The 27,367-nt window shown below is 38.3% G+C and overlaps 1 protein-coding gene across 1 annotated transcript; it reads right to left on the bottom strand.

The window, feature by feature from the left end:
- Positions 1 to 663: 663 nt before the first annotated feature.
- On the bottom strand, positions 664 to 27,083 carry MAP3K8 (mitogen-activated protein kinase kinase kinase 8). Its single transcript, XM_072412670.1, has 8 exons — positions 26,729 to 27,083; positions 15,016 to 15,374; positions 13,132 to 13,299; positions 10,423 to 10,684; positions 7,522 to 7,628; positions 5,742 to 5,894; positions 4,553 to 4,796; positions 664 to 2,624 (listed from the first exon to the last, which is right to left on the bottom strand). The coding sequence occupies exons 1-8, from the start codon at positions 26,805 to 26,807 to the stop codon at positions 2,491 to 2,493; spliced, it is 1,506 nt and encodes a 501-aa protein (XP_072268771.1). The 5' UTR covers positions 26,808 to 27,083; the 3' UTR covers positions 664 to 2,490.
- Positions 27,084 to 27,367: the final 284 nt, after the last annotated feature.

Below are 27,367 nucleotides of genomic sequence, written 5' to 3'. Positions count from 1 at the left end.
GATAGTCTATCTTCTCCAGTCTTGGACAGCTTTAATAAATCAGGGCCATTCTGTATGTGCTTCATCATTTATTTTGAATGCCCCGCCAAAACATATATTCAGTGCACCCATGCTAAATTGCCTTACATTTACAGGTAGTCCCCAGGTGGCATACGATATAGGGACTGTAGGTTTGTTCCTAAGTTGAATTTGTATGTAAGGCGGAACAGGTACATTATTTTAATAAATGCAATTAGGACAGATGGACTCAACATATTATTAGGCAGCGTGCTGTCAGTTACTGTAAAAAATCCTAACTGTGAGTTAATCACAAAAAAAAAAACTTTATGGAGTCTAGACATTCATTAGCTTCTGGAGCAAGCTGTTCTTTATTATGCAAAAAGAAACAACTGCAGAGTTTGTCTTGGTTATTAAAGAGTTACAAGATGTTACAGATCAGCCCACAAACTCAGCTGTGTTTAGCAAAGGATTTCTTTTGCAAGTCATGCAAAATGCCCCTCCAAGCCTTCGTCCTGCACACGGGGGAGCAGGGAAGGCCTATTCGTATCCAGAAGTCGTCCGTATGTCAGATGTCCTTAACCCTGGGACTACCTGGTTTCGAATTTCAAAAGATTCAATATTTATATAAAAAAGCTGGTAATAAAAAAGAAATCAGAAACAATATTGTTTTGTGACAGTATTTATTCATGGTTATCTTATACACCTATAAGATATGGATCACAGTGGCACTCTACAACGAATGCTAATTGACAAGCCATCTAGGTCCTTATAAAATATCTCTGCTTATCATACACAGTATGATATACTAAACCTATGCAGAACAAACACTATTAACCCCTTGGGTGACAAAGGTGCGATCAACACTCCATAAGTCTGAGGGCAGCTTTATTTTCTCTTTTGCCCATCCATCAGGATGTACTAAATGTCTTGTCAAACATTATTATTCACATTTCTTTCATAACAATACATTTTGTATTCCATAGGAATATTTTATCTATAAAAAAAAATGTTTTTGTACATTATAACATAACATGTGCACAAACAATTTTTTAATACAATATTGTGCTAATGATTATTGTGCAACTATTTGATCAATAAATATAGTTTATCAGGGTGGTTAAGCTGAGTTATATAAAACTTTACCTTATATTTTATATGTATTTTAGGATTACATTCACCCGAATGGGAATGATGTATTGGAGCAAACCCAACTTTTGGGTATGACGAACCAGACCACTCACTTGCAATGTTTAGGGATTTCAGCAATAAAAATTCCTATCCTGAATCCACAGATCTGCCTAAATGACAGCTGTTATATTGAGGCTCATTTAATATATCACGAGAATACAGAAGAAGAGAGATATACTCAGGAGGAGTTACACAGGAGAAGTTGTGCCACCGCATGGAAATTCCATGGTGGGACTTTTGCTGTTGTTGGAGCCATAGATAGCTATAAGACACCTTTGGGTGAATGGGGCCACCCATGTTCTTCAGTGTTGCAAGCTCATCCCTTTAGTTACATATATATAGATAAACCATTCCTGGTTAGTGAAAGGAGACCCAACATCATTCTATTATTTATGAAGGCCATATAATTCCATCTGGCCACATGCAATGGAAAGCATGATACAACTGGAGTATTGGTAATTTACATTTTATGCCTAAATGATTATGTGCTGGTATATATTGAACAAGGAGGGGTGGTGTGGCCATGGGTGTCAATCATGTGTTATGTCATAGGAAACCATTGCAACTAATCACAAATATCCAACAAAACTGTCTGCCAAACAAATAGCTGGAGGTGCTTGGCACAGCCAGCTAAAGCCCATAGATTTCAGAATTGTCCCTAGCCCTAATCAGCCATCTTCATGAACAATCATCTCATCTCTGTTGAAGGTTGGATGAACATGTTGGAATATTTTTTGTCCCAAACACTCTAGAGATAAAATTGAACAAACTGGGTAAATGCCAGTGGTAACATTGGGGCACCTTTAAAATGACCTTGGTGAGGTGCAGGCACAGTGGCATGGCTTGTATATCTTTGATATCAATCTAAAATCTAAAATTAGTTTCTTTTAATTTAGATCTTACTTATTTGAAGGAATTCATACAAATTCAACACCATCATTGGTTACTCATGGTTTTACTCAAAGCAGCCTCTTCAGAAAGTCACATCAATCCTTCACAACTATTATCCATGTGGCAGACAGTACTGTTCTCCAACTTATGGTGCTTTGAATGGCTGTTTTAAACACAATCTAATGAGACAGTCAATGCAAGGAAGAAAATTCATTGTATCCAACTCTCCAAGATATCTGTATCCTCGTAAGGATAATAATCTCATAATCTGAAACATGGGAAATACTCAGCAGCTCTCACTTCTGTATACACATTCTTCAGCAAGTTTTTAAAGTAGCTTTTCTCAACTGTCTATAAATGGTGCTTGAGAATACAAGTCCAGAGAAGTCCTTTGTGCTCATCAATGAATAGTTATTCACATTCATATTCTCCAGTTGGAGGGCCTCGGACCAGGTTAAAGTAGCCAGCAAGTGCACCAAGATCAATGGAAAGTGAGCGCTGCCTCTTCTGCATCTCCGACTCTTCACTAGCGCACAATGTGGAATCTGAGGGGAACAAAGAGACATCAGTTGGAGTCCAATTTTTACACCTATTTAGTATGGAAATGAGCAATAGCACACTTTCTGTAGACTAAAAGGACCGTCAGAATTCAGCTTTCATTGAACTGAATAAAAAAATAAATTCTGACTCGAAATGCGTTATCCCATCATTACTGTCTTATGCGCTTACTAAATGCTGAGCAAAATTTTAACAGTTCATTTGTATTCTACTTCTAAACATCAGGTGCATGTCAAAGATTTCAAAAGCATAATATTTGCATGTGGTCACTGATCCTTTACAGCAAATTCTCATGTATAACTGAGTAATTCTGAAACAGGAAAAAAGGCTCCGCTCCCATGATGCTCTAATATCTTCCCCTGTTCTGATCCAGCCCTTAATAAGGGAAAATAATACATCAGAAGCTATAGCTGATCTCTTAGACTCTAATACTTCTGAAAATGCTAGTTAAATCTCCTGTACTACCTGAATGGGTAACCAAAACAAGCATGCAGGTCCGAATAATAATAAAGTATTTATACATCATAGACATGATAGGGGCAAAGGAAGCAGTAACTTCCCTTTTTATTTGTTCAATACAAATTCTATTCACAGTTGAAGTTCCCTTTCTGTAAAAGGAGTAAAACAAAAAAAAAATAGCCTACCAGAATCATTGATAAAATGTAGCAAAGGCAAACAAACAACCCAGAGTGAACAATCAGCATTTGCTAATGCCCAAATTCTAAATCCTTAGCCATCTGGTCAGGCTAAAGTAAACTAAGACCCTTTTGCATTTATGAGTTTAAAATGCATTAAAGAACCTTTAACTAAATTTAAAAATGACTACCAGAAAACCAGTTAAAGAGAATGGCAATCCAAAGATATCTAATAAATATGTATTTGTTAAATATTAGGGTTGTATGGCTTTTATTTTAGAATTTTCTGTATAATGTCTAGTGAGGCTGACCGTTCCTTTGTAACATGACCATGCCAATCACAGAGGCAGTGTTATGCTGACATGGTTAGTTTGCACCCCTGGGCTGCTCCTTGGAGATACATGTACAGCGCTGCCTAATATGTTGGCGCTATATAAATCCTGTTTAACAATAATAGAACACTGTACATTGCATGCAAGGCAAGTCGCCCTCCCAGTCCTGCTGTGCTGATTGACAGTGGTCTCCAGCAGAAGCATTATTCACAAAACTAGGAGAATACATCATAGAAGGGACAACCTTCTGCAATGCCGCATACACAGTCCCCATAGAACATAGGGACCAGAGGAAACAACCACAAAGTAAAGGAGGGTCTAGGCGTCCGACACCAGCCGAAGTGTATTGGATGATAGAATTCTTCCAGCAAGCTTCTCCCTGCAACCAGTGTAATTTAGGGGTGCAGAATAGACAAGTATTACCTGTTTACCTTGCAGGAACCTTCTGTTTTTGTAGAACAAATATAGCAATAGGGTAGTTTTTAAGGGAACCTATCAGGACTGAAATATGGAAGGGAAGTGGGCTGCCATTGTTGACTTCTTTAAAGTTGCCATTACTCTCAGTCACTCTGCACTACTTAGTGAGTCACTGACCTGGGACAAGCATTGGGCTATGATCATACTGGCCATGAGGTTGTGGTGCAGGTAATGCTTCCTCATGGTGGTGAACCACTGCCTCGAAGGAAACACTACATATAGCTTCTCCCCATGGCAGGAAACAGTACAGTGCCAGCTGTCAATTGTGGTAACGCTGGTTTTATAAGAACCAGCTCTGCAGTGCTGGGATGGCTCAACCCGCCCTTAGCCATCAGTTTTGGAATAACTAAAATCACCAGGTTAGCAAAGAGAAAAACAGCCAGGATCACTGCATTAGATCCTGCACATTTTAAATTAGTCAGTTTTAATATAATTTTACTTCAGCTGGTTGCTTGTAAAATGCGGACATACCTGCAATGTTTTCTGGCAGCTCAAGCTCCTTTTTCATTTGCCTCTTGCGTTCCAGAAGGGCTGTGTCCAGGCTTTGGCAGCGCGGCTGGTCCTCCGGAGGAGGGTTGAGGGCTTCGTGTTTCAGAAGCTCTGCTGCAGTAGGACGCTGGTTGGGGTTCTTGTCCAATACTGAGACCAGTAAATCTCTCATGATGGGACTGCAATCCTCAGCAATGTCCTCCAGTGGGGGTGCTTGTTTGTGGATCTATGGGAAGAAAGGTTTATTTGGTGGTGAATGGTTAGTGAAAAACAGTTGTAAACTGTCATTAATAAGTTTTACAAACCCAAAATTCAGGAAGGCCCTTTTAAATTTGAAAAACTTTCCACATAGATGTGCTTCCCTGTATCTGCACCTATCCAAACAGATGAATGACTTGTGGTGCCTTTAGTTTTCCAATTGAGGTGTTATATATTTCCATATTGGAGGTCTTACAGGACTTTCTATTGTTATGAAGAGATGCTGGACAATGTAGTCTATTGTCTATTGTTCTTCCATCTTCTGAATGCAGAAATTAGAGGAAATCACTATAATGCAGTGTGCAAGTATATTTACTTTTACAAAAGGCTTGCAATCATTTCTGAATCAGCTAAATTGCTTTGAGAATTTGCCTTGGATTTTGCCCCAGTTTTGGATTTAGTCGAGCGTTCAAACATATAAAAACCCTACACAAATATAATATAATGCAGCTTACCAGTTCTTAGATGTGGTAGCTGCATTAGTTTCCCTTTTTCATGCTTTTATTACCCATAATACTGGGGATTCTGCTTGTGACATACTTCCTGTCCTAGGGCAATGATGCTCGCTCAACAGAGGAGCAGAATTATCACCCAAAGACAGAAAATATGTTAATATTAAAGGCCCATTAATTAAAGGGCAAATATTTTTTTTTTTGTTCAAAGAAGACAACTGGGAAGACAAATAATATTGGATGAGATATCTGTTTAGTGCAAATTACACTAAAATGCTGGTGGGATCAACAAAAAACAGAGGAAAACACAGAAATAGTAGAAATTAAAAGGAGTAAACATGAAAATTTATTTCAACGCATCGATTTTTAGGTAAACTGGTGTGGCTACTCCCTATAACCAACATACACAACATACATAATGTTTAAAGTTATTGTCACTTGAGTAAAAAAGAACAACTTACAATGTAGAGGTAAGAGGGATACGCTGACCGTGGGTACCGTTTCACCCAAGGTGGACTTCCCGTCTGCATGTGAATGATGGTGGCACCCATACTGTATATATCTGCCTTCGTAGAATGTCCTCTGCACAGAACGACTTCTGGACTCATGTAGATCTGTCACAAAAAAAAATAAAAAGGAAATTAGTGAATTTCATTATTTTACTATATACTGTATATATATGTACAGTCCTGCATAATATGTTGGAGTTTAAAATACTGTTTATTATTATTATTATTATTATTATTAATAGTTAATAATACACATATATATATATATATATATATATATATATATATATATATGGGTAGACAGCGAAGTTCAAAGTCTCAGACCCTACTCATCCAACAGGGGCCTCCACATGGGCCTGTCAGTTCTACACACTTTTGCCTATGTCCACCACCATATAAATAAAATCCTATAATTTTCATGGTTCTTCTTGATATAAAGGCAACATTTAATAAATACAGAGTACTGTTCAAAATGATATAATAAATCATAAAACACCAGCTACAAGGATATGAGCTGCTCATTATATATTTCAGCACATTCATTAAGATTATATTCCGGTGGTTACAAAATCACATTTTAGAAGCACAGCATTGGCAGATATACAAAACTGGTTCATGTAACACAGAGATTAGAAACTTCCATTTAAAAAAACAAGGAAAGAATAAAAGGGCATTTATATTGATGATTTTAATTGATATTTGGGCCAATGTTGAAGGAAAACCTTTGTATTGAAGGGTGGCATGATCAATTTATAATAAAATATAATGGTGAATCAAACGTAATACAAATCGCTTTTTAAACTGGATGGTACATTGAATACTTCCATTTGCTTGCGAGGATAATTTTGATTGTTATTTATGATTACAAAAAACTTTGATAGAAAGTTTCACAGTGTATGCTTAGTATTAGTATGGTCACACAAGGAATGCATAAGCTGGGGAAGGAGCATTGACAGTCTGTCCACTCTGCACTGCCACTTAAGTGATCACAAGATCAGACAGTCATTTATCACTATTTAGCAATAGCATTTTGGACTCTATGCATACAGGTGACCTGTAAGTCTATTACACAGCAATACAAATGCAGAAGTGTGCAACAATAAAGGCCCAGTCAGATTGCAATGGATGGCAGGAAGTCTGAAACTTTTTAGTACTTTAAATAGTATCACACTGGAGTGTGATACTGAATCACCAACACGTGTGCTTAGCAATGTTCCACCCACTGTAACCTTGCAGCCCCAGTCCAATGCTTATGTTGACTATGCCAAATCCGGCCCCATTTCCTTGGCTTTGTCAGATATCTTGGTGCCTCCTTCCAATAATGTTTATTCCCGGGCTGGTTTTATAAAGCATGGAGTCATTAGATGTAGCAAGACAACCAGGCAACTAGAACCTTCAGAAAGACACATCAGCAATGGCTGACTTCATACTTCTCCCAGAATTGGAAGGATAAACAGCTTGTTCTTCAGATGAGGAACTCACAATTTACCTAGCTTCCCTCTTGGGACAACCTTGCTGTAATTTTCCCAATTCCTTTCTAGTTTTCTGCACATTAACAATCATGGCTGCACAAAAACAATTCAGTGCCCAAAAAAAGGGGAAAAAGCAAACAGCCAGAAGTACCCAACATTCCTTCCCTATTTCCACAATGTGATTATAGCTCTGCGGATTATTGATATGAACAGACTATGAATAACCCGAGTGTTCCAAGACACAAGTCACAGCTAATTACCTCGGTTCCCCTTAAATCCTTCGGATAATACATATCACCAGTCATCTGAATGCTGAGGCCAAAATCCACCAGCACGGCTTTTGTGGACATGAAGACAATGTTGCTAGCTGTAATAAAAAGAGCAATAAGCAGAAGTTATACATTATACCGGGTTAACCTTACTTGAACACATATACAGGCAGGGCAAGGAGAAGTCATAATGGGCAATGTGCCACAACTTCCAACAATCAAACAGACTCCAACTTATATCAGAGAAATAAAAAATAAATTCTAATTGGTTGTTGGTGTTTTTTGTTTTAAATTATTTTCTATTTTACGAATCATTACCTATGCATAAACACATGTACAAAATCAGGAGACTGAGCCACACACTAATGTATATATAATTTCTCAGGATTTGCACAGTGCTTTGTGCACAGTCATTGCAATTTTTGAAGAGATCAATGGCCTTCAACGGTCTTTAACTCGCAAGAGTTGTTCCAGGATTTATTAAAGAAGAGTTGGAGGTAAATATATTCCATAATAGACTTCTTTGGACCATTTTAGACTAGCGGTGAGCCCCAGAGCTCCGCCACATTTGCAACTGCAGTCCCAGCCTCTCCCATTTGGGATTTTTTTGCACATAGCCACACATTCATTGCCAGAAGATCTGTGCCATGGCCACAGAAACATGCTAGTGTATGTGCCGTGGGTGCATTTTGCTGTGTTCCTGGGAGCTGTTAGCCTCAGGTTTGACACTGGGGGTCAGAAAGGGCCCTGTAAGTCGAGCTAAAAAAAAATTAAACGTATGTTGATCTCTTTAGAAAGCAGTGAGATCCTAAGGCTAGGTAGACACGTGCAATAATTGTCGTTAGAAAATGACCGATTAACGACCGATCAACAAATAATCACAATTATTTTTAACGATCTTATTGTGTACGATTCTGTTGATACTAAAATTATATGATCGTTCCAATTTATTCCACCAATAATGCACACACACACTAAAAACGATCTTTTGAACGAACGATACAGTCCATGATCACTAAAAAACCGTACACACAATAGAGAGCAAACGATCGTCGCCCAATCAGATCCCTCGGGACGGTCGTACATTTCCAGCAATAATCCCTGTTCATCGGCATCGCTGGCCAGTCTTTCAATTTTTTTGTTAACAATTATCGATCGTTAGGCGTTCATTTCCAACGACAACTATTGCACTGTGTACCTAGCCTAACTTTCTGAAATGTGGCATTTGCTGCACCAAAATCCCAAACATTGTCATCAGCTACTCAGGTTTACCAGGCAAAATAAAGAAAAGAGGCAACTAATGCAGTAACCACATCCAAGGACTGGTGAATTGGCAATATATTATTGTTTTTGGATTTATAAACATTTCTTTATGGGAAAAATCCAGGCTTGGTGACCTAATCCTAAAAAGGCTAGTAGGCTGGCTCTTTTTTGCCATCAATACATTGTAAATTATCATTCTACAATAAGCAATGAAGCAAGAGGATCAGCTTGGCAGCCAAGCAACTAGCATTTTCAGAAAGGACGTGGCCTGGGTATTGCAGATAACATATGATTCAATAAAAACTGGTTTGGTTTACTGAAGTATGACCATGACGGCACAACACACACAGAGCTAATCTTTGTGGTTAAACTGATAGAATCAAAATAAAACCACAGGAAGCAGTGTGATGTTCTTTGCCTGTATATAATGCTAAATTAAGAATTCATTGACGCAGTACTATCCAATACGATGCAATTTCATAAATTTCTTTGGTTAGACCTGACTTTTCCCATTACCATACAGGTTACAGTAACCGTACAATCTCCATAAGATTCACCCACACCTATTTATAGTGCACAAACCTGCCTGATAGGAAACACATTGGGTGGATTTACTAAAGCAGTTTAGTTTACTTACTAAGCAAAGACAGTTATCACTCTTCAAGCAAATTGCCACTCAACTTAGTGAATGAGGTGAAGTTCTGCTGACTTCACCGATCAAATCAAATGCAAGCAAGAATTTTTGTTTTTCATTTCCTTGCACACGATGGAGTATTTTTTACAACATGAATTTTCACCACAATTAGATAATTTGACAATTAGATAGCAAAGCCCTGTAGGATGCACTTTGGTAAGCCTGAATTTACTTAGTAAATTCGAATAGATTATTTGGTATAGTGTAGGGGATTGTAGAGGATATGAGGCATATGACTGAGTTGGCCTTGTTTTTAAAACCTTTAAAAAGTATTGGGAGATATCAACCTTCTTGATGTTCACAGGTTTTACTGGAAATGGAATTATAATTACACGGCTACCTGCTGCTAAAGTGTGGTATTGCAGAGTGACCATTGAAACCAAAATGTTTGGTCAACTAGGGATTTAAAAATATAGCAGAAAAAAGTTGGGTGAGGAGCTCTAGGTGTTGCCTGGTGAAGGCATTCTAAACCGATGGGTAAGGCTAAGAAATACTGACATCTAACCTGCCACATACCATGTCAGGAAAATCTAAAACAGACGATTGTATAAAGAAGGCCCCAGCAGTGGAGTTGCGACGAGAAGTGGTTTCAGTCAATTAGGCTAGGTACAATAGGCATCTAACCTGGCCATGTACCATTTCGGGAAAATAACCCTTTCTATGAAGACACCTACACTTAAGGAGGTGCATGAAATCACACATGTGAGGAATAATCCCCCCCACAAAGTTTGTCACCCCTCTTCAGTATGCCACAGCTGCCACCTCTTTTCATTTCGGGTGCACACAAAGTTTTACCCCAATCATTTAATAAAAGCGTTCTCATTTTGTAAGCTGTGCTCTTGTTCAGCATGATAAAAATTTGGCACTTTTCACATACCAATCTCAAATACCAATTTCAAATACCAATCATCAAATTCAAACGATGGCTCACTTACGTTTTATGTCATGATGGATCACATTTTTAGAGTGCAGAAAGTCGAGCCCCTTAAGGATATGTTTGGTGACCCATATAATTTCAAATTCACGCAGAGGGCCGCAGCTCTCCAGCTTCTCCAGGACGGACCCTCCTTCCCCGGCCTCCATGTACAGGTGAACCATGTTGTTGCATAATACAGCTCCATATAACTCGGCGATGTTCTCATGCTGAAACTGCACCTGAAACTCCACATCGGCCGGCTTGAATTGCTCCACTGGAATCTTTGGCAGAGAGGGAGAATAGACATGAGTGATGGAAATGGCATGTGATAAAGACAGACGTTCCTGAATTATTCATGTATCATCCACCCTGCTTTTCAGGTGTGGTTTATGTCCTACAAGGAACCTATCAGGGCTTATGTCATCCCATTGTACTCATGGGTATGTTACATAACTCCTTACAATAACAACAATCCATGGCAGGTGGACATACTGTATATACAAATATCTTACAGTGATGTAAACATTTTATTTAGAACACAATGTGACCTAGAGTTTCAACTCATTTGTCAGTACACAACAAGGGCAATTACACTGTGCCATCTTGTTATCTTCCAATGATTCTGCTTATTGTGTGTCACCTACAATTCATCACTTCAAATTTAGTTTATTGAATTTAATTAGTAAAGAATATGAGTTATTTTTAAACATTTTAGTTACCATTCAAATGTAAATTATTGTTTCATTGGCAAACACAGTATTTAACAGGAAAAGGTGGTATTTGACCTGCTTTGCCTGAAGTTCAATGGCACCTCAATTGGGTCAAGCAAACAGAGCATTGAAGAAGAAGGTGATATGTTGGCTTCTTTATTGGTCAGTGGGGTTTTGCTGACTTGTATTTCTAAATGCATGTCAAAAGCTTGAAACCAACATTTTTCAACATGATGGAACCCATCAAAGCAAAACCATTTAGGGACTTCCAGTCTCTCCAATCTCCAATTTCAAACCATAAGTGATACAGAATCTTGTCTTTTCCCTGTAAAATTTAGGATCTAATGCTTGCTGATACAGCAGAGGCCAATGGTCCTTCCAGTATATGAAGACATTGGCCATGGTGAGGGGCAGCATATTGGAAATGGTTGTCAATACTGGGTCCCAAGGGTTCTCCATTCAACATTAACTAAGGTAAGCGACAATCTCCATTACATTCCTTTTAGACTAAATGAGAGTTAGATCCTGACTATTTGGGGAGCACTCACATGACATAGCAGTGGGAATTGTATCTATATTACCATATTACCATTTTCTCACCCATTTCATACAGCCTTATTTTAGGCCACATTTATCATGGCAGTGCAATGGTGAGTAATAAAAATCAGGAACCAAATTTCACCTTCCTAAAACAATTGCTAATAGGTTTACATGGATTTGTTCACCTTGATCTTTGCACTTTGCCTGATATCAAACATGTGCAGTTTGTATTGAACTGCCACTATGGAAATTGTTTCGTATAAAAGCAATCATAAGATGAGGAAGTTTGGAGCAGACATACTTCCTTGTACTGAAATGTCAACAGTAAAACACAACATATTTTTCCTAATCGCATGAAGGGAAAGAAGACAAGGAAATAAAGCAAGTTACAATGAACATATTGTTATTATCTTAGAAAAGTTAGAAATATTTTTGATCAGATATATACAAAGACCAAAGTATATATTGTCACTGATACAAGCAAGGTTATTGTTGGACATTAGATAACCACCTTCTAATATGGGAAGCAGCCTGTATAGCCATAAAGTACCATGTTACAGTACAATATTAAAAAAACAATATCATATTTTTATTGTGAAATTTATAAATTTATCAGAAAAAACACATAGATCATTAAGAGAACAATGTATTTTTTTAATATATTGTGAATGTTATCTGTCCCAGCCAGCAAGGGTCCAATGCAGCTAGTTTTGATAAACACTCACTAGCAATAAAACAATGAGCTCTGAAACATCTAATTTGTATTTTGTTTTAATGGCAATAAGACCTAGCTTGGCATAGGCAGGGCAAGGGGCTGTGGACAGTAAATGCCTTATCCCTATCAGTGAGGACACTGAAAGCTCTTGGACTTAAGCTATATATACACGCCACATAATAGTCGCCCGAGACAAATAGCCGTTCTCATCTTGGGTGGAAATCTGACATGTGTACAGCGTTGGCAAATTAATGGATGACCGATCGGGAATGACTACTGTGTTTTTCAGGAGAGTACAGCAGGGCCACTCAATTGTCCAGCAGGGTACATTGGCACATCATGTTACATTTCCATATTCACCAATGCACAGAGGGTGACAACCACTCCAATAGAAGCCTGTTGTCACCTTATTGCAGGACGAGCATAGAGACCACACATATCACACAATATTTAGCCTCCACTGCTAGTTTATAAGGCATCCGATACTACATGTAAATGCTACAAAAGGAGCCTATTGTAGGATTACATATGCAATGTATAAACACGGTATGAAATGTCTCCCTCCAGCACTAAAAACAAATAATCTTTTCTCTTTTTATGAGTAAGTGTTTTAAATATCACGTTGCACTGAACTTATGATACAGCAACTCAATGCATCAGGGTCTATTTACTTTGCTACCGCTTAAGTTTGCAGTAAATAATTTGTTGAAAATATAATTACAGAGACATAAAGTCTGGAGAAAACATTCTTGCAGCAACCTACCAGTTTGCATGCCATGCTCTTTCTTGTCTCTGTATCCTGTGCCAAGTGGACTTTCCCAAAAGCCCCCCTGGGGATAAACTCTGAGCCAATACTCCTGTATGTCATCTTCCATGGAAATAACAGCACGTCGGTGTCAGTCTGATACCGCCCCTCCCTGATGGTCAACATCTAGAGGAGAGAGATGAAATATTCATTTCTGCTTGTTACTGATAAGGATTCAGTGATATACATACCATAAATTCTAACATCCCTCTAAAACTATGAATTTTATTTCTTTTATTATTTATACATATTTACAGTTAAATTTACAATTTTAATAAAAATGCAAAAATAAACACCTATTCCAGGTAACAAGTAACATTTTGTCTTTCTTCAATTAAAGTTCAGGACAAAGGGACAATAAAGTAAGAGATAAAGGCATAATGTAATAATCTTAAAACCAACATCATGCATCAGCTTTAAATATAATTGACATATGTGATCATACGAGAGGTACTGAAAGATAAACAGCCCTCTAAACACGATCATTCATTTCTGGCTAGAAAAGTGATCAATATTGGACTTGGAAATCCAAACTGATACCCATTGAGTTGGTTCATTTGGCCACATTAGGTTACCAACCAAGACTTCTGGTCTTTGCCACGGCATCCATTCTCATCTTGGTAAATTGACTAATATTCTAATAAACTGGCATAACATCATTAATATATTTTATTGTGCTGTGGTATTCTGTTATATAAATCAGTGGTTGTCAACCTTTTTAGACCCACAGACCACTAAATTTACCGGCTCCGGACCACGTGACGTCATGTTTCCAGAACCTGCCCACTCTACATAAAATGGCACTGTAGATGTTAGTTGCCTATCCTATTTTACTTGTTATTACTTTTGAAGACACAGTCTAGGAATAAGTATGTACATCAGGAAACCAGAATTCCTAAATTGCAAACTTGGCACAGGTCAGTAAACTACATAGCTATTAAGGAAGCATGACAGCAAGGCACTAGTCCCATGCATTCTATAGCATTGGTGTTATGCAGTTCATGTCAAGTGACCGAGAAGTCACAAAGACCCTAAATGGCTAATTATAATCTAATGGGAGAATAAACACGCTTAGTCACATTATGAGGTGAGATAAGATGTGTGAAGTATCATACAAGAATGCTGATATTAGGTGTGGTGAATATACTATGAAGCCCATGGCAAAACTTTAATTTCCCGTTGTAAAATTGCATCTAGTCACTCTTTGAATTCCAAATTCAGCACTTCGGATTGGCAAACGAAGGAACCTAGTACAGACAGGTTTGTTCCAGGGCATGGTAGATCACTAAACTTTCCAGAACAGCTATGCCAATGATAGTGTATCACAACCCTGCAAGAGCTGTTATTGTGAGTCTTCTTCTCGAGCGGATCAGATTAGTTCAGGCTCAGTCAGTTCTTGCAGTTTAGGGATTTACTGAACTTTTGAAAAATATAGAAGAGGGGGTTAGGATGAGGATCAGTTAGTCAATCTGGAGGGTAAATTACTTCCACTACCATGCTTCTGAGCTCCCCAAGGACCCCTCACCTCTTGCACTGTTCATGAATTTCTGACAACCTGTGGAAAGTGGGTCTTGGGCAACCTAGATGATACCTAGAGCTTGGATTCTCCTGTCCTCTGTAAGAATAATGAGCCAGAATATCTGTGGGCAGGGGACACCTCACCACCCAAGCTTCCAGACAGACCCAAGCCTTGCAACATATTAGGCCACAAGTCCTTTCTGAGCTAGGCCAGGCCATGTAGGTTCTTCCTGCTTACTTACACCTGGTCGGAAGTCTTAAAATCATATATTGACATTTATGCCAGCTGCCTTTAAAATACATAGAAAAGGTGGGTCCTCTTACCTGGTTGAGTATGATTCCACATTCTTGCTGCAAACATTGATGTAAATGCTTTTTTGCATCTGCCAGCTGATTGGCAAACTGGAGTAACTCTTTAGTAGTTCCATATTTAACTGAAGATAGAAGAGAGGTTTCCTGCCCACTAAGGAATAAAGAGTCTGTCCTCTCCTCGTAGTAAGTCTCTTGACAAGCTTTATTCGTGCTCTTGCTGGCAGCACACACTTCCCCATCTCGAGAGAGATTTTCCATTAACGTGACCACATCAGACACATTGAGATAGGGGAGCAGCAGCTCCATTTCTTCCTTCTGGTCGCTGTTGGTGCTCATGAAATCCATTACGGCACTGCTTTCCAGAGCAATACCTAAAAATGAAATCACATTTGCTTAAATATACTTTGTGGTCGAAAAGATAATAAAATACATTCTTAGACATCATTCTGCAGGACTATAAATAGCATTCATTTAAAATAATTTCATATACACCAAACACCAGTAATCACAGCAATTTCAAGGGGTTTCTACTTAAGTCATATCAATGTTTTTGGAGAGACCAATATAATGCAAAGGAAGCAGGTAAGTTAGTTTCTTACAATCCAAGTGGAACTTAACTCAAAAAGAAAAGAATAATTTCATTATTGGAGGATCTATAAGTGATAATTGCGCTCAACCAGTGCTTGGAAAATGTAGATTTTGGGGCTGATTTACCAAACTGAAAAATCACCTAGCAAGAGATGAAATCCACATGTGAAAATCCACAGTGCAAAGGACACCCAAGCAAACTTTTTTAAAAAAAGTATTTTTTCCTGCACATGATTGATTTATCAAGCTAAGTGAAATATTCCCTGCAATTAAATCATCTACATTGCTATGTGAAGATAGAAAAGTGTTCACAGCCTAGTGAAAAGCAACGCATTTTCTGGTATGTGAGTGTGTTTTTGGTAGAATAGTGACCTTCCCAACCTTCTCACTTAATAGAGCCATATTCTATTAAATTATTTATTCAAAAAGTGAACCACTGCTTTACTTAGTAATTATCTACATCAAACAGTGCAAAAAAAGAGGGATGTGTAGAAACTCATAGGAATCAACAAGAGACAAGTTTTACAGTGTACAAATAAATGAAAAATTAGTTCTAGATAGCTTTTATGGGCTTCTGCATTTTGCACATTGCTCTGTGCATGACTATGAATACAATTACTTAAATTACTGAGGATAAAAGAAAAACATGTTTACAAGGAAGTTCTATGTAGTTTAGAAATAAAAAGAAGGTGGGCAGGTTCTTGAACATAGCCACAGACAAGTGACCTAGATTATGTAAATATTGCACAACATGAAGAACAGCATACACACCTGTAAAGAACCTTTTGTACAGTGATGATACATATATGTATATATATACCTGTATCACTGTCTGTATTTCTCTGTCATTTTCAACCTCTATTTATTGTACATCACTGCGTAATATGCTGGCGCTACATAAATCTTGTTCATTATTATTAGTAATAATAATTGTAATAATAATAATAACAACTCCATTCTTATCATCAGTCTTGCACAGTTGTACAGGTTCTCCTCTTGTACTGAAACTGCATGTTGGAACAATTATAAAGACAAAGGCAGCAGAAGTTATAGAAAATCTTCATCACACCCGATTCTGCCTCCCAAACTTTTTGTTGGTTGACCTATTCAGGATTGGCCTCAGTACTAAACAGGAAGGGGCAAGTTTACCCTTTGCAGAAAACAAAGTGTATACAACTTTTGTTACCCATGTCTGCAGATTGCTTTGGCAAGTCATTTTTATTGAATACAAGTGCTGCTTCTTTTTTCTTCATATGCTCAGCTTAGTTGATCCGGTTTGACACAAGCCCATTATCTTGGAATAATAGCCTCTACCCTCCCAACCCTCTCCCTTCATACTGTCATATGGTTTTTATTAAAAATGCTTTTTGAGCAGTTTTTTTCATTTAATGCCATGATTACAATGGAAAAACAGATGTATGATAAAATTAAGGTCCTGATTACCGATTCAACACCGCTTGTCCCATGCTTGTGCCAGTTAGTGGACTTTGGACTTGTTGAGTTGATGGCCAAATTTTGCAATGACCCCAATTGGACAGTGTTTTTTAAAAACTTTACAAGTGCTTCTGACCTGCAGCTGGCTCCTTTTTCAGGCTGCTTTGGCATTCCTGTAGATTTGTATAGGGAGAAAGGCAGTCCAGCGTGGCCAAAAATCTCATGTACGCAGGCCCCAAATGACTTCTCCTGGCAGTCTGTGCACAGGTACTTGTCACATTCAATCAAAATCTGCCTACAAATGAAAGCCATTTCCTGGATATACAGGAATCATCAAATACATTTTTATAGCTTATATCTACAGAACTAAATGTAAAATCTGTCCAGCTTGCTATACATAAAAAGGTGAAACTTGTTCTAAATTTGGCCGATTTTTTGGATCCTGCTTCTCCTTCACCCCGCCCTGACTTGAAACAACAGAACAATTATTTTCATCCAAGTCACCTTTTTTTTTCTTAGCTGAAACAAAGCACAAAGCAGAAGTTGTCAAACCATTATCTGCAGCAGGGGGTTTACAGGAACCAGGCTGTTCAGTGTGTCACTTTCCTATGCTTGTGACATTGAGGAAGTGGTCACAATTTGCAAAAATAAATGGTGCAACCAGGCAATTTTCCTAAAGCACTTACTGAAAACGTGCAATATGGGTTTGGCAGCTAGAAGGCTTATCCTGATTGGTAGAGAAGTCTGGAAATTGCACTTTATTGTCTACTTCAGGGCATCTTTGAATGATGAATAAATAAATCAGAGCAAAGAACTAGATCATGGCTGGAATTCAGCATGTTTTTCCAGGATTCAGATCAGGCAGATGGAAGATGGAATCCTAATCCAACTCAGATGAAGGTTTAAGCAATTCATAAACATGAGATTATTGGTCCACAAACTTGGGGATCCGAACTGTACCATGCAACAATTGTGCAGGAAAATAGAAGAGCGGCTTTTTTTCCCCCAAATACCTACCTTCGTCGTACGAGCTTCCTCATTCCTTGCCTAGAGGCAGTCCTCAGCCAGTTCTTTACTAGTATGGCTGTGCACAAATGTGTGACAACTGTCCTGAATTCTTTTGGAAGGTGTGCTGTAACGTCCAAGGAACAGCATACCTACAGAGATTAGATCAAATGCATGTGCAAATGTGCATCAGCAGATGGAAACTCAGGAAAGGAAAGCAGCAACTGAAACCAAGATGGTCAGAGGAGTGGCAAGAAGGAAAGGAAGGAAATGCTTAAATTATTGGGCACATGTGGGTTTATGCTTAGGCCTAGCAAGAGACATATAAAAATGTATTTTTATGGGTAACGGGGGTGTTATATTGGTGGTGCCAAGTTTGTGGAATGGGATGAAACCTGCTTTAGGATAGTGGCAGTTGAGAAGAGGACAAGGCTAAATTCAGTGGCCATGTATGTAGTTTTTTTGCATATGCTAAATAATGCCTAGAGATGTAGGGGGCATATGGCAATGTATGTTTATGGGTTGGGGGTCCCCTTATACAGAGCTGCCAACAATGTATTGTTTACAGGCAGTAAAGGATATCCTACATACGGACGACCCCTAGATACGAACGGGGCTCCCGCTCGTTCTGTGCAGGACAGAGGCTTGACGGGGGGGAGGGGGACAATTTGCATGACTTGCAGAAGAAGCCTTTTGCTGTTCTGCAAGCCCTTGTAACTCTTTAATAACCAAGACAAACTCTGCAGTTGTTTCTTTTTGCATATCAAAGCACAGCTTGCTCCAGAAGTTAATGAATGTCTAGGCTGCATAAAATTTTGTTTTGCTTTGTTTGTGATTAACTCACAGTGAGGATTTTATACAGTAACTGACACCGCGCTGCCTAATAATATGTTGAGACAAACATCTGTCCTAATTGCATTTATTAAAACAGTGTACCTGTTCCAACTTACATACAAAATTAATTTAAGAGCAAAACTACGGTCCCTATCTCATATGTAACCCGGGGACTACCTGCACTTCATTCTTTAAAAATTCCATACATAGCTTGCAATTCTAAGATTATTTAGAGGGACTTTTTACCTAGTTTGGAAAAAAATAATTTACCAACTACTTGAAATGTTATACTGTACTAATCCTTTCTTCCTCTCCTTAACATTTTGTTTGCTTTTTTTAAAAAAATTCTGTAAAAATGAAAAGTGCCGTAAAAAATATGCACAATAATTCTTTAAGGTCCTCAAAACAGGTGGTCCTGAGGCCTGACAAACATGACATTAACCTTCAAAAAGTCAACAATTCCCATATTAAAACATTCTTTTATTGCAGGAACTCCAAAACTATGTTTTTGGGATTACTTTCAGTTTCCTTTAACTGCAGTCAGAAACAGGGAAGAGAAACCACTAAAAACAAGAACTTTACAAATCAGGTGAAACTTGTGTAAATAATTTGTAGTTTCTACACAACCATAAATTTGTCATCTGTATATGACAAATATACAGATGACAAAAACCTGGATCATAAAACCATCCAGATAAATTAAATTATTTATGAACAAATGCAGTGTCATCATTGTTTATTTAAATATTAGGCTATGGCATGAGGCATTACTGTTTTTATATGGCTCAGTGATGTCACCTCTTTCTATTGCTGGTCATGAAAATAGAGGACAGTAGGACAGGAAAGATCTGACCGCCCTCCAGAATGTGTCTTGGTCATCCAATCCATTGGAATTAATAATCAGCCAAGAGTTTGAGTTAATGCAAAGAAAAGTTAGAGGCTAAGGAGAGGGCCAATGCAAACATTAACTTTAATGTGGATTTGGCACAACAAGTATCATCGTCTAGTTTTAGCTGAGATTATTTTAGATAGTGAGAACAAATTTGAGCTGCTATTGCAGTTTTCAGTATGAAGAAACTTTAAAGACACTTTTATAATTCTTTTATATTACATTTGTGCCCCTGGAGAGTGACTGTCATTGCTTCTGCTGTTGGTACCCCTAATCTCCCCCTAATCTCATGTCACCACACTCTCTTAAATACAAGAATGGAAGGTGTAATTGTTGCAGGGGACCCAGAGCTTTTCTGTTTTTTTTCAGTGGATTTTAGGGCCCTAAAAGGCAGGAAAAGTTTTTTCTTCCTTTTTACATGTAACAGCTGTTTCAATGAAAAATTTTGCAACCTTAAAAGAGCTATAAGACATATACATTGCCTGGCAAAAAAAAGTCCCCAAGCCTGTGGTTGCAGTTTTATGATCTGGGGTTGTTTCAGTTGGTCTAGATTCAGAATTGATATGCGCCCAATTGATATGCGCCCAAAAAGAGTCAGCTGACTACCTGAATATACTGAAAGTCCCCTTTTATTCATCCATGGATTTTTTTTCCACTGATGGCACTGGCATATTTCAAGATAACAATGCCAGGAGTCATCATCCTCAAATTGAGTGGGTGAGGGTGCACTGGACATAATTTTTACGCATGGATTTTATAGGTATATTTACTTCTCCACACTCCGTCTTGGGTACCACCAGGATCTTGATTGGCCAGGCATGAATGGTGTAACACCTGCACGTGTGTATAATAATTCATTCCTGGCAGTCAGGGGTGTGCCGGAATAACCAGCATGCCAGCTCAGAGTACATTAAAAAACACTGGGAATAGGCAGGTAAGTTTCTTTTATTGCAGAGACATCATTTGCCTTTTCTGCAACAAACAGTTCCACTCCAACCCACTGAGAATCTTTGTGATGAGCTGGAGCAACAATCCGAATCTCCACCATCAATACAAGATCTTGGCAATGCAATTCTGGACAGAAAAAAATGTAACATTGCATAAGCTTATCAAAATGATACCACAGTTAATGTGCACCATAATCAAGGCTAAAAATGACTAAAGAAAATATTAGAGTGTGTGATTTTTTTTTGGCCAGGTCGCATATTAGTTAATTGTACAAAAAGACTTTATGCTCAGTGGGAACAATACTGATTGAAAAGATTTGCACATGAAACTTGAAATAATAAACTTTCACAAATTGCTGTGTTAATAAAATGTAAAGCTCTGGTTATTTTTATAGCTCTTTGTGCATTTTGTATATTCCCTTTTCTATGTGGTTGCATCGCTACATCTATCAAGGTTTTTTTTTTATTTTGCTAATTATTCTTACTGATCCTTTGACACCCTTACGATTTTAATAAAATAATATAAAAAAAATCCTATAAGAACATATAAAATTTAAAGTAAAAAACTTCAATTGGTATTGCTTGTCGCATGTTGCACAGTGCTTGTGACCTTCCTATACCCATATAAGAATACTGAAGAGCTCGGACCATTTCAGCCCTGCAGCAAAAACACATTACTACGCCAAAGGTCAAGATGGAAAGTCCCACAACAAGGGGAAAAAAGTTGGGTTATTCCCTTTACTAGAATTTCAACAATTAACTAAAAACACTCACTTGCTTTTCTTGTTAAGTTAATACAATCAGTAGAAGAAAAAGCGGAGGTGGTGATGTGATAATCAACTAGATTGCACAAGTTTAAGTAAAGCTTTCAGTAAGCCAATAACAGTAAGATGCAATTATTGTAGAGCGCTGCACAATATGTTGGTGCTATATAAATACAGTTTATTTTTTATTTTTGTTATTAATATTAATAAAATTAATAATAATATTAATACACAAAAGAAAAACAATGGTATGGCAGATAACACAGCTTAGTAAACTGAGCCTTATGTGTAAATGTTTCAGGACAGAAAAGAAAATCCTACTATCTTTTGGAAAGTGGAACTAAATAAAGAATATAATTTTTACGCTGGAGTCCATCTCTAGCACTAACAAGCACATTAAAAAATGTCGGTGTTACTCTACCTTATCCCTCCACCCTTAGCTATTCAGCAACATAAATGTTGCAAGGTGGCATTACAGGTAAATAGACATAGTGAAATCTCAAAAGAGAACCTGTTAGGACAGAGGTATCTCCTAGATTGTAAGCTCTTCTGAGCAGGGCCCTTTCCTCAATAATAAATGTATTCATTGCATCATAGGAGCCCAACCGCACGGGACTTGGCGAGCAGGAAAATGCCATTGCACAAAAAAAAACCTAACACCTCTTTAAATCTTAAAGCACAATGAATAAAATCTCATAAAAAATGTTACCATGCTACTACAATTTCAAATGCTTTTCTTAACTTTTTTGAATCTCCAGCTTTTAATAAAAATAATGCCTAGAGGTGTTGGCATGAAGGACTTTGCACAGGCACTTCCTGTTATAGCGTGGGATATGGGAGATGGGATAATGCCGATATTAGAACACATTCAGGCACTTATACTAGTTGTCAGAACATATTTAATTAGTAATAAGTCTTTCATTTTCACTCAGCTCTAAATGTTAGAGCCAGATCATTGTGTGATACTTCCCCCGCCTCCTAGATTGTAAGCTCTTTAGAGTCCTCTCCGCCTTGTGTCACTGTCTGTATCTGTCTATCATTTGCAACCCATATTTAATGTTTAATGTTGGTGCTATATAAATCTGTTTAATAATAATAACATGACATTATTTGTTATCCTAAAGGCACATGATCTACAATTGTCAGTATTTTTATAATTGAGTCATTGACCCAGACAAACCCATTGAAGTTTCAGGATACCTGACATGGGTATACCCAATGTAGGTTAAAAGTTTAACACGTTAAAGGAAGGAAGCATGCGCCTTCACAAGCCAGCAGTGTGTGCTCTCATATTTTTATCCTGACAGTGTCCTTTTCAACAATACTTGCTGAGCCCTAATATTTTGTATGCATCCCATTTTCATGACATTAAGTGATTGGAATGTAGTTGTTATGCAGTTAGGATTGCTTGCAGGGCAACGCCAGGATACAGGGTGATCTCATTGATTCATTCATAGCTCTGCATTGTCAGCCAAGGAATCCCAAAAATTCTCCATATATAGGCATTAGTAGGCTGGGGAAGTAGTTAGCTGCACCACCTTGCAACCATAAGGATCTGCAAATCACTAATCATAATAAAACTCCAATATTCATGCCAGCCGCTCTATAATTATTATCCAAAAGCCTTCATCTGACATCAACACCCTGAAGAGCTCTGCATTAGATAGCAGCACCTGGAGAGTTGATGTGGTTTCCTCAGTAACAGACCTCTCCAAAGCACCTGGCGCATCCTCTGGGATCATATACAAAGAACAGGCACCTTCTGCATGCTATGATTACTGGACCCAAGCCGGGAATCAATTCACATTAAAATAAACTTTCCATGTATTCTCCTGTGCGTGACGTGCTAGACTTGGGCAAACAATGCAATCATCATTCAAATATTCTCTGATGGCCTGGAGCACACATGCACTATACAGAAGAAAAGCAGACATAGGCAGCAATATTTAAAAAGACAATTCAGTCTAACAGCTGGTAAACTATGCTTTCAAAAACTATGCTTATGAAAGATACTGAATATTCAGCCACAAATGTGCAGGGTTATCTATTAAATGTCTTAGTTTGCATCTTTATTTGATTTTGCTTTGGATTATTTTTTCAATTTAAGGGTCTGGATCAAAGGTCACCTGAGCTGTCAGGTTATTGGCCTCATGCATTTGCCCTGATCTTTAGAGGATGCAAAGGGGGCCTTAAAGTTCCTAACACTCCACTTTACTACCATCAGGAACTCTATATTGCAGGGTTCTCCCCAGGCACTTTTAGCCGGGCGCACCACCTGGCACTTTTCAGCACCCACCCGGCTGTTTTTGGGTGGTTACTAAAAAGTTTGGTCACAATACAGGGACTGCCACCCGCCTACAATTTCTTCCCACCCGGCTTAAAAAAATTTCTGGGTTGAGCACTGTATTGCTAAATAAGAAAAAATAGAACTTTTCCTCCATACAACCATTGCAACAGTATCCAATTAGTAGACAGGATTGCCCAGAATCCTTTCCAATACCTGTACACAGAACATTGACTGCCAGCTCTAAAAGAAGTTGTATAGCAGTTACAGCTAACATCATGCAACCCAAAAACATCACCAATTGGTTGCTATAGGTTGTTGCATTTTCTTCATGCAGGAACATAAAAATTCTAACCTAAGCATTGTTCTTGTCTTTTACATTTTGTTCTTTGATAAACAGTGAAAACGTTGAAGCTAAATGTTATACACTGCCTTACAGCAGATTAGGAAGTTCTTGGTTGCAATGGGCCTGATTTTTTAAAGCTCTTCAAGACTGAGGAAGATATACTATTACATGAGAACCTGAGTGATTCTGCAAACCTGGATTGGATTTTTAAAAAAATCTATGATGTCAGTTGGCAAATGTTTTAATTCTGGATAAGATTAATTCCAGCTTTACTGAATCATCCACGTTTACCCATGATAGTCTATCTTCTCCAATTCTGGAGAGCTTTCATAAAGCAGGCCCAATATGCCCACCCCTGAGAAGCCAGGCATTTACGTAATTAAGTGTATGGACGATACTCGGTAGATGTGGTTAGCAGCTACATAGTGGTTATCTGTTTCTGACTTGTAGGGATAGTCCCTTTTTCCCACGATTCATCCTCAAAAATGTTTCTGGTTTTCAGCAGTGACCACATGTTTTACAAAACATCTCTACTCTGGGTTTGGAAATTTACCGGGCTTTTTTGGTAATGTTTTTTGACCACTAGCTTTAATATTCACTACTTTATGTCAATAAACTTATTACAATCTGCACACTTTATGCTTTTTTTAACATTAAGAAAAAGAACTGACAGATTTCTGTGTTTACCTGGCTGACTCTTCTCACTGTTTTTCCATTTTGCATCATCACCTGTTAGATAAGGTGTACAATGTGGCACCTTTATATATTGTGTTCCTGGTAATGCTGTGTATTATTAACATGAATAACATTGTTATCTGAATCTGGAACGGAATGTTTTCAGTTGTGCAGATACCAATGTATGTTTTATAACATGTCAAATATTACGTACATTTAAACATTTGTTTTCCAAGTGAAAGCAACTGCTGCTGAATACAATAAAATACATGTAGAGGTTTTATAACGTGCTATAAGTTAGAGCGGGGTCCCATGGTTTCTCCAGAGTTTGCTAGGGATTCCTTGAGCAATGAGCAGTTTGTTCCTCTCAGGTCAGTTTAACTGACACCAATGATCTCTTGGCTATGAAAGAAAATCAGTGGTCACCTAAATACCTTATCCTGTGCAAGGGCAATTCAAAAATTAGATTTTTGCTTGATTATATTTAGATGTTCATAAAACTTTGCCTTATTTACTAACAGTTGCTTTGCATGATAAACATTCTCAGTGAACAGACTCTACTTTTTTATTAATCCCAATAATGCAGAACTCTCAATACCCTTTAGGTGCAATCTAAATCCTACCTAATGCAACAGTATAACTGAACCCCAGTGATCATCCCCAAACTTAGGGTGCAAACAGAAAGCAAGAACTAACTCCAGTCTCACTTGACTGGCACGGGGCTACTTGGTTGGATCCAATACAGCCTTGGAAAACTTTTGCCTTTCAGAAACCGCAAAGAATGATAACGAAAAGGACGGAGTTAGTTCTTTTTAGCAAATATTCTGTTTATCCAAAGACTTTTAAAGTTTCCTTACTAGTTGATTGTTTCAATAATTCTCCTGGGAGTACGAGGTAATAAAATAATTGATGATTTTTTTATAATTTTTGGCAGTTTAGTTGCCAGCTTTCATAGGAGGCATACCTTAAGGCTTGCCACTTTCTACAAAAGCATAAACTCAAAGATAATCATTTTATGATCATCACCAGCTGGGCTACGCTGCCATGGACATGTTTCCTATAAACCATATGGTGATGCCAAGTCTGCCACATATGCCACAAAGGAAGGGGCATTTCTCTAAGTTCCTGTTGGGCAGCCTAATTGATCGATTTTATACAGCTCCCTTGTCAGCCATTTGAGGACGACTGCGCTGGTTCAAAAAGAACACCCTGAACATTTGACACTGAGCAGTTTTCTAATCGCTACATATTACGTAAAAGTATAATAAGTAATATCTCCCCCATATAACAACATTTCCTGGCCTGAGGAAGCCATAAACACACCACAACCTCACCGCCACTGAATTAGCCCAAAAAAACACCAAAAAAAAAAAATCCACTTACCTTCAATCCTGCAGCGCAGTTGATCGATCTGGAGGTCTCTTCCATTGGGTCCCATGTCGTCCAGGCATCCATCTCCGAGCCGGCATGCCAGGTGCTGCCATCTTTTCCCGGGTTCTTCTTTCTACGTCACCCGACCCAGGTGCACGAATGCGTGAGATTGGCAAATTTTTCTTTTTTAATGAAAAGGCACCTTCTGCGCATGCCTGAGATGCTGGAGCATGTGCAGAAGGAGCACCTAAGAGTCTCCGGGATGCGTGACGTAGGTATCGTGGGAGGCTTTGCGCTAGGCGATCGAGAATTAGGGGCGGTGCTGCACCCTTTTTTTTAAATTAAAAACAAACAGAATTTTTACTTTACATGTCTACCCTTTTATGTAAAGTGACAATTCTGAGTTTAGCTATGCTTTAAGTTTGGAACAAATCAGCTGCTTGTAAAACAGTGCACACTTCCAAAGCAACATTGTATCTGAAAATGATCTGCAGCTTAAAAAACACAGCTGCTTGTAAAACAGTGGCCAGAATAATTATTGTTACACTTCCAAAGCAACATTGTATGTGAAAATGATCTGCAACTTACCTGTGTACTCCATCAGCTCAGGCATGGCTGGGGCAGGGGTGACTTGCTGGGCATAGGGGGACCAGGATAGACAGTGCATTAGGCTCCCATGTCCTCTATGCTGCTCCCAGCAGCTCTGGAAAGTCCAGACAGGAAGTTTTTTTCTTAAGCAGCAGGCTTGACTCTTTCAGGAAATGATGAGAAGGAGGCAGATATGATTAACCCTCCCAGCCTTGCTGAAGACACACAAGAAGAGTGTGCTCATTCTATGAGACACAAGACAAGTCTGATCAGCAGCAACAGACAGTCAGAAGTAAACCCCCCTCTTCTCATTATACAAGTCAGAGGCAGGGCCTTCCTGGATTTACATATTCGCACACCCACAGCACATGATGAAAGGAAACTAGTTTCTTAGGAAAGGGTATTTCTGCTGGAGATACAAATGATATCACCATAGTGATATTTGTCACAAGGAGTGACCTGACTTGTGTGTGACTAAGAGGTTACATCATGTTTTCACCGAATCGTAAACACAGAGCCGCAGTTACGTGAAGACATAAAAACGCTTAAAGGGCACCTCGTCCCTAAAATTATATTTGTTTTCAATATTTGTATTCATTTTCAAATAAACATTTACAAGTTATACATTTTCTGTTTTAT

The sequence above is a fragment of the Pyxicephalus adspersus genome, chromosome 5 (genome assembly GCF_032062135.1).
Source record: "Pyxicephalus adspersus chromosome 5, UCB_Pads_2.0, whole genome shotgun sequence".
In the NCBI taxonomy this organism is placed as follows: domain Eukaryota; kingdom Metazoa; phylum Chordata; class Amphibia; order Anura; family Pyxicephalidae; genus Pyxicephalus; species Pyxicephalus adspersus.
The sequence above is the reverse complement of the archived record's forward strand: the minus strand, read 5'-3'. Positions and strand labels throughout refer to the sequence as shown.

What these genes read in the sequence shown, in the direction of transcription:
- MAP3K8 (XM_072412670.1), bottom strand. Translation starts at nt 26,807, where the DNA reads ATGCACTGTCTATCCTGGTCCCCCTATGCCCAGCAAGTCACCCCTGCC. An exon ending in AGAGCATGGCATGCAAACTG is followed by an intron (nt 10,685 to 13,131) that starts GTAGGTTGCTGC and finishes TCTCTGCCAAAG; the next exon opens with ATTCCAGTGGAGCAATTCAA. An exon ending in AGGATTTAAGGGGAACCGAG is followed by an intron (nt 5,895 to 7,521) that starts GTAATTAGCTGT and finishes TTTTTGTGACAG; the next exon opens with ATCTACATGAGTCCAGAAGT.